This window comes from Lates calcarifer, linkage group LG3 (assembly GCF_001640805.2).
Source record: "Lates calcarifer isolate ASB-BC8 linkage group LG3, TLL_Latcal_v3, whole genome shotgun sequence".
Lineage (NCBI taxonomy): Eukaryota > Metazoa > Chordata > Actinopteri > Centropomidae > Lates > Lates calcarifer.
The window spans coordinates 10769667-10777510 of record NC_066835.1 but is presented as its reverse complement, the minus strand read 5'-3'; the positions used below and the strand labels follow the sequence as shown (position 1 = coordinate 10777510).

Genomic DNA, 7844 nt, shown 5'->3' with positions numbered 1-7844 from the left:
GACAGTAACAAAACAGTAACAATTTTATTAAAATGAACAAAATATGAATATAAAAATTCTTCCAAAATCACAGCTGATCACAGCTGAAAACAGTATATTAAAAGCTTAAAAAACTGAACCATGTTACAACAGGGCAAAATAAGCGATAGTTTAAATGTACCGACTGTATCCTGAACTTAATGCACTTCAACAGAAAATCAGTTTCTTATTTAACTGAAAATAATGTCTATTTCAGGAGTTTGACAAATATCAATCAGGAATATTTTTGCTACAAAAAAACAAAACAAATCTTGTGAGTCTGTAAGATCAGTCTCTTACACACACACACACACACACACACACACATATCCTGTACATGTGACTGATAAAGGCATAATATGTAAGCCCCATATCTAAGCGTAATTATGGCTACTTGGTACAAATACAGTGCAATATTTAGTTGGTTTTTCGGTTTAAGAAGTAGTTGCATGGGAAGAGGTACTGGCTGTGGAGGGAGCTACAGCAGAAGCCCCTGTGCCAGGAGCAAAAAAGGAGTTTACATATGCCTGAGTGACTTCTCTGTTGGCTGTAGGAGGACAGTGAAAGACTGAAGGTGCACAGAAAGCCTGGGGATTGTTCTGTGTAATTATGTTGCTGCTGCTCTGCATTGGAACGATTGTTTGGGTGCTGTATCCATTCAGGCCACTTAACCTTTGTGAACTGTTGGCTGGGATGGTGAGTGGAACAGCGCCAAAGTAGGCTGCATCACTGGTCACTTGGCCATGTCCAGCAGCCACGGTGGCACCTGTCCATGAGAAGTACAGCTGCTGCTGCTGCTGCTGCTGCTGCTGTAGCTGTTGTTGCGGTTGTTGCTGTTTCTGCTGCTGTTTGTGTGGCTGCTGCAGCAGCATTTCCAGGCTCACTGATCCTGGGGCTGCTTGAGGTGCTACACACTGTCCAAATGACTGCAGACTGAGTTGGATCGCTTGCTGCCCATGGTAAATCTGGCTTGGGTAGGACCCGCTTGCAGTGTACCCCTGATGTTGGTATAAACTCCCAGTGTAAACAGATGGGTAGCCTGGTGTGGCATGACCTCCAACAGCTTCAGGAGAAAGATGACTTGAATGTCTATTTGTAGCATAGGCCATTTGGTTGTACTGACCATACCCTCCTGAAGCTGCCAGGGTGTTACTAGAGTCTGCTGTTTGAGCTGTGGAGAAACTGTGAGCAACATTGGATGCCTCTGTTCACCTTAGCGTGGTCTTGTCCTTTATAGCCACCCTTAAATCGCTGGTTGGCGAGGTCTGACCTGGCAGTTATGATGGCGTTAATAGGCAGCTGACAAACCCCAGTGGTGTCAGTCTGTGTGTTACTTTGTGGCTGTGATGTCTGACCTGCGTTATGGTTGGTGATCACACAGTTGATGAGATTAGGTTTGAGCTGGCTCCAATTTGCAAAGACGTTCTGAGCACTGACACTTCTCTGGTATTGTAGCTCACTGGGGTCAGTGGTGCTGGCAGAAGGCAACATGGTGCTGACTGCTTTGGTTTCACTTACAACAAGGTTGTCTCTTGTTGAACAGCCCTCGAGAGATGAGTCGTTGGCAGAGAGGGAAGGGTTGGAATTTGTGCGTTGGACCACAGGAGGTGTTGTTGAACACAACGAACTAGTGGAGGGTGGACTTTTTGTCGCTGTAGCTGTAACCAGCCGACATTTTGAATCCCACCTTCCTTCCACGCCACTTCCAGATGAACTTCTAGCACAGGAAGTAGTCGTCTCAGTATTACGTGGAGCTGGCTTGCAAGGGGACACGTTCATCTGAGACCTCTTCTCGTTCACCAAAGCTATTAGATCATCATAGCTTACAGTAAGTGCGTTCTGTCCATGAGATCCAGTACTCATGTCTTTGTCCTTTGGAGACAGGTGGGTAGATTGTGCAGCAGGGTTAATATCAGTGGATTCAGAGGCTGGTTTAGGGCTGGGCCAACACTGCTGTTGCTGCAATGAGCTGTGCACACATTTGGCTGGCAAAAGATCCTCGAGTTGGGGGTTACTGGTACAAATTCTGGCAAGTGCTTCAACAGATATATCAGCTGGCCTTTTCCTGGATGGAGGGCATATATTTATGGGAGACACTGACAGGGTTTGAGTAATTTCAGGATTACCAGTACAGGAATATTTGGATTCTGAGAGCACCTCTTCCTGTTTCACTTGCGACTCTGGGATAGGCATCTGTTGCTGAAAGACTGATGGTTTGAGCTCTAGTGGCACAGAAGGGCTCCTGCAGGTCTCTTTGGCATGGTGATTTACGTCAATACCAGGGAATGGAGAAACAGCAGAATCATTTGAGGAGACACCTGCCGCATCGAGAGGACTCGAGACTCTTCCATCTTTGGTCCCATCTAAACCCCCAGCCATCAAAGTCTCTTCCTCCAAATTATGTCTGCCTGGTTCTTGTCTTGCTCCTAAGAGGCAGACGGTGAAGAATGAATGAGAGAGCACAAGACAAAAGCTTCAATTTATTACAGCTTAGAGGAAGAAAACGATAAGCTCCTTTTTTGTGTCTCTGGTAAATCACAAGAAGTGGATTTCCAGTGGTACAGTATGAAATGCACGTTAAGTTAGTTAAGCAAGTTAAGCAGCCTGAGATACATACATTAAAACATACCATCATCACTTCTTTGGTCTGTCTGGAGTGCCGCCACTGGATGAGATTCCTCTTGCCTTTTCTCAGGGCATTTGTCTGTGCAACAGAAATCAAATTTCTTCAATCATACCCACACTCTGCCTGTATTATTCACTGTGTGTAAGAATTTGGGGGGGGGGGTACTCACCCATTTGTTGTGGAGTCCTGAAGGGTGGACACAATACTCTCAGATCCCTTTTTTTCTTGATGCTTTGTACCAACTCTAAAGCTACAAAAAGCACAGTTATTAATTACTGTATTCTCCCATACACCAGAATCTCTGTAACAGCTGCAAATGAAGTCTACTGTTACCTTCACTGAATGGAGCTGTCCGCACCTGCTCATAAAACTTGTGTCCCAGCAGTACAACCTTTGTGAGAGAAAATACAAACAGTGTAACAATTAGAATAATGGATGTGTATTTCCATTTTCTGCATTAACTTATTTTTTGGACAAAAAAGCACAACTGTTAAATCTTAACAAACACATCTTGTCGGGGGGGGGGGTGTTAGCAAAAAAAAAAAAAAGTTTTAATACATCTTTAACATATCAGGCCCAGATTGCCTCTCTCTGACACACTGAGATTATACATGGACCTGAAAGAATACCTGCGCATCCATGTTGTGGTAACGCTCTCGCACTGAGATTTCCTCGACAATGACCATAAAAAGTTCCTGTTTCTGTTTTGTTTGTAGAGGCAGATTCTTCTGCCAGATCCACATAAACTTAGCATAGTTCTCTTTCTGAAAGACATGTATATAACATCATTAAAATGGTATGAGAGCAAATGTTAAATACATTTGTTCAGAGGGTTTTGATGCATTACTGAGAGACCACTCACCAGGTATTTGTACTGATGATTAAAGCTGACCATATGTTGAAAGATGCCATTGAGGGAGAGCATCTCCTTGCAGCTCTCACACAAGTAGAACGAACTCAGAGATATCCCTCGACACTCCCACACAGAGCCCAGACCTGATGTGGACACAGTATCTGTGTAAGTTTTTGTGAGGGGACATGAGAGGAAATAACAGGAGTTGAAAGGGAATGACATGCTCACCTATGATTGATTCAGCTTCCTTTACCCTCAAGTATGCAGACAAATTACTGCAGCCCTGAGTCCATTCCCCTGTGACGCAAACACAAAATAACAAATCAGTGGCTACTTGGTACAAATACAGGACGAAAGTTACTTATTCATAAAGTATAAATACCCACTACCTACCCACTGAAATGCTTGAGAGTGCCTGTGATACACCGTCCTTCCCAGGTCCTGGACTGCATCCCTGGTCCTTCGATATATGTTCCTCTGTGGAGCTGGGTCTCGACTGGTTCTGTTGCTCTGCATTCACCTGAGCTGCAGAGGAGAACTGGTCTGGGCTCAGGGATTTTATAGGTGATGTTTTCTCTGTGTTTGGTATCTCTGGATCACTGCTCTCCTGCTGTTGTCCGTTCTGAGGAGTCTCTTGGCAAGTACGAGGGGTTTGGGCAAATGTGCCTGCAGATTCTGAGTCAGTGACTGGAGGATGTCCACAACCATGTGGTTTCTCCTCTTCAGCTGCTGGGAGGTAAGGATGAGAGAGATGGCGGATTTCTGTGAATGAATAATGACGCAAAGGGAAAAGACAAATATAAAAAAAATAGCAAATTTACATAAAAAAGACAAATAATGTAAAATGTGTTGTATTTAAATTTATGTGCAGGAATCTGTGATCAAGTCATTTAACAAAACATAGATAGTAAACTAGAATAATTGTGTCACAGTTTAATGCCTTTGCCAACCAGCTCAGTAGCAAATAATTAGGAAGTGAATTCTTGAGTTATGGCCAATAATGTGTTTTGTGAGATCGTCAGTTCATCTTTGAGTTCAAGTGAGCGACTGCACCAAATTTGAAGAGATTTTTTTGGGGCATTACTGAGATATCACATTCATGAGAATGGGACAAACAAATGGACAGAGAACCCGAAAAAATAATAGCGCCTGCCACGGCTTTAAATTCTTAATTTAATTTAAAAAAGGTTTGGTGTTTACCAGGACTCTGAGTTGCAGGTGCGACTTCAACATGATCCAGAGCTGGATCAAACCTTTCCTGTTTAACAGTGACTAAACAGAGCAGAAACAGTGTTTTATTCCAGCTGTAAACGTGTTCTTTAAGTAGTCTGATTTGTGTAATCTATAATGACAGTAAAACACAGATACATTATACCTGACATGTCTGTGTCTTGAATGCTAGGAGCTGGGACAGACTCTGGGTCATTTTTCAAGCTCAGATGTGACTGAAGCTGGTCTGGAATCAGATCATTAGCTCCTGGGCCTTCATCAGTCCGAGGTCTGTCTGACAGGACTCTCCTCTGACTGATCCACTACCTCTTTCATGCTGGATTTCATTCCTGAATTAGGATCAGAAATATATTGAACAATGTACAATTTGAGAATAAATATCAAATTGTTTTTTTCCCCAGATCCAAGAACTTGTATTCTTACCTGGCACATGGACCAATAAAGTCTGGGGTTCTTGTTTGTTTTCCTGCTCTGGCTGGTTGTCAATAGAAAGTCCTGGTGTTTCATTCTGTGACATGTACATCCCTGAGAGACAAAATTGGTATAATGTAATTCAAGAGCTGTGTGTCTCAGTCATATGTTTTTTAATGACATCACATCAATACATGATGAATTTCTCAAGTCATCAAAAATAAAATTAAAATTAAAAATAAATTAAAAGAACTTAACTACGATGCCATTACTGCATGTGGATTAAAAACACAGATAAATTTCAAACTTGATTTACCATCATCTGGGCTTGAAATCTCACATGGACTGGCTAAGGAAACTGGTTGTCTCAAAGTATCAGATGTGGATGACGGGACCTCCAACCCTCTCTGTCGCACTATTTCTTTCACTCTTTCTACAGCTGAGAATAAACAGAGAGGAAATTAAGACCAAAACAACAAATGACAATAGTAGTAATTTTCCTGCAAATACAAAAAAAGTAAAATATGTGTAAATGTACAGGTTTACTGAAACTAAACTGTAGCTCTTTCCTTTATTAACAGTTATCAATACATCAGACCTATATCAGAACCTTAAAACTGCAATAACAACTATGACAGATCAATAATGTGAAGGTAAACTGGTGTCAAATACTGTTACTGGGTTACTTTTCAGTTGATGGGACACTTACACCTCAGAGCTCTAAAGTATTCTGTCACTAACTCTGTGCTGTCACTGGATAATAGGTCAGTAAAATTACAACAGTTAAAATCTTTGTAGCAGTCATCTCCACTGCCGTCAGTCACAGTGTTTTTGCCTTTGTGCTACAGTGCATTTCCTAAGATGTTGTTTTGTTCGAGAATGTTACCATCTGTCTAGCAAGACAGTCAGAGAGTAATATAATCTGATCTTCTCAAGAAATCTTTTTGTTAGGTGTGTTCCAGAGGAGGGGCTCAGTTTGCCTTATCGTTTGACTGTTAGATTTGGAGCTCTGTATCTCAGCCAAAAGGCACTGAATGAAATATTGTAAGAGAGAAAACCATCTGCATTAGAGTGTGTGTAACTATATTCTCCATGTGCATAAAAAAGATATTAAGTGCTGTTTGATATTCACCTGACTTCATCTAACGGTTCGGACTCTTTCTTTAGTAAAGTAAATAAGAGAGACATCCCATTGTGCACTCACATACAGTGATCATTCTGTGTATTGTTGATCACTGTCACCTAACTGTTACATCCTAACATGCTTTTTCAACAATTTGGAAGAACATCTATTCTGAGACACTATTATGTTTTGTTACATTTACATGACTGGAGGAGTTTTACTTTTTTTTTTTTGGTTTGTTTTTTGCATTAAAGCGCATCTAGTGGTTATAAAGTTGAAATGCAACAAGATGATTGTTTTTCCTCCGAGAAACATTTTAATCCTACTTTCTAAATGAAATATACAGGAATATACAGACTTTCCTCTCTGGATTAAAAACTAAAAACATTTCCTCAGTATCATTCTTTTCCCTGCATAATTTCTCTGTGTCGTCTGGCTCCACCACTAACACAATAAGACATTAAAAACAGAACTTAAGAAGTCACATAGAAATTGATTTTTCTTTTCAAGGATATTAGAGTATCTTTACCTTCATTCTCTGGGAGAAGAGCCAGCTCTCTGTACACATCATTCTCCACATCTACCTTCTAGCGGAAAGACAGACAGACACGTTAATTAACAATCACGCCAAGCTACTTTGTTCAATAAACACAGAAATCTGTGTCATCTTACAACTGATGTACATTTTAATAAATCAGTTTCATCACAGTCCACATACTTTGACCATATACCAACCGTTTTACTAAAATAAAAGGAACATCTTGAACATTTCAACATTCTCAATTAATGATTTAGGCTCCCTCAGCAGTGGAAATATGACTCACAGTGGCTTACAATCTAAACCATGTCAATCCATGTGAGTTTATCATTAAAGACCACTCTAAAATATTTATAATGACTCCATGCCTGATGAAGAATCATTTATTGTTGCATAACCACAATGGAGTTTTTTTCAATCCAGTACAAGGTCTTTGCATTACTAAAATTCTTCTTAATACTTCTTTAAATTGTTATTTATTATAGTGGACTTAATCTACATTAATGATGTAATACAATATCTACAAAAATGATCAACCACATAGACTGTATGTTTCCACTGAATGTTGAATCATATTGACTGTATGAAGAGAACTGTGCAGGTCACCTTGAGGTGCACAGATCCAACGTCTTTCTCAACCTCAGCCAAGTGGGCCACTATCTTCTCCAACTTGCTCTCCGATGGCTTGGCAGTCCACCCAGGGTACTTCATTTTCTAGTGAGAAAGCACACAGTAAACAGCTGTAATACTGCCCTGCTACACAAGCCTTGTACATTTTTTTCAATAAGTTATCGAGCACGCACCACGTAGTTATAATGGTGGCTTCTGTCAGATGGGTGACTGGACCGCTTCAGCCTGATTGAACACAGCTGACAGTAGACCTGCTGCTTCCCTTCACATAACACTACAATCAGCTGGTTTAAGCCTAGAAGACAAATATGCAGACCTCTGATTAAAATCTAAATTGACAGGAACGGAATTTATAGGCTTACTGAGTGACTTTTCCTGCATAAATAATAATACTTACCAATTTTAGGAGGGTGTT

The 7844-nt window shown here is 40.8% G+C and overlaps 1 protein-coding gene across 1 annotated transcript; it reads right to left on the bottom strand.

The window, feature by feature from the left end:
- On the bottom strand, positions 1–5016 carry LOC108897800 (uncharacterized). Its single transcript, XM_051066600.1, has 10 exons — positions 4873–5016; positions 4698–4769; positions 3891–4226; positions 3726–3794; positions 3507–3640; positions 3274–3408; positions 2978–3035; positions 2814–2894; positions 2648–2722; positions 1–2444 (listed from the first exon to the last, which is right to left on the bottom strand). The coding sequence occupies exons 1-10, from the start codon at positions 4877–4879 to the stop codon at positions 1171–1173; spliced, it is 2241 nt and encodes a 746-aa protein (XP_050922557.1). The 5' UTR covers positions 4880–5016; the 3' UTR covers positions 1–1170.
- Between the last annotated feature and the right edge of the window lie 2828 nt (positions 5017–7844).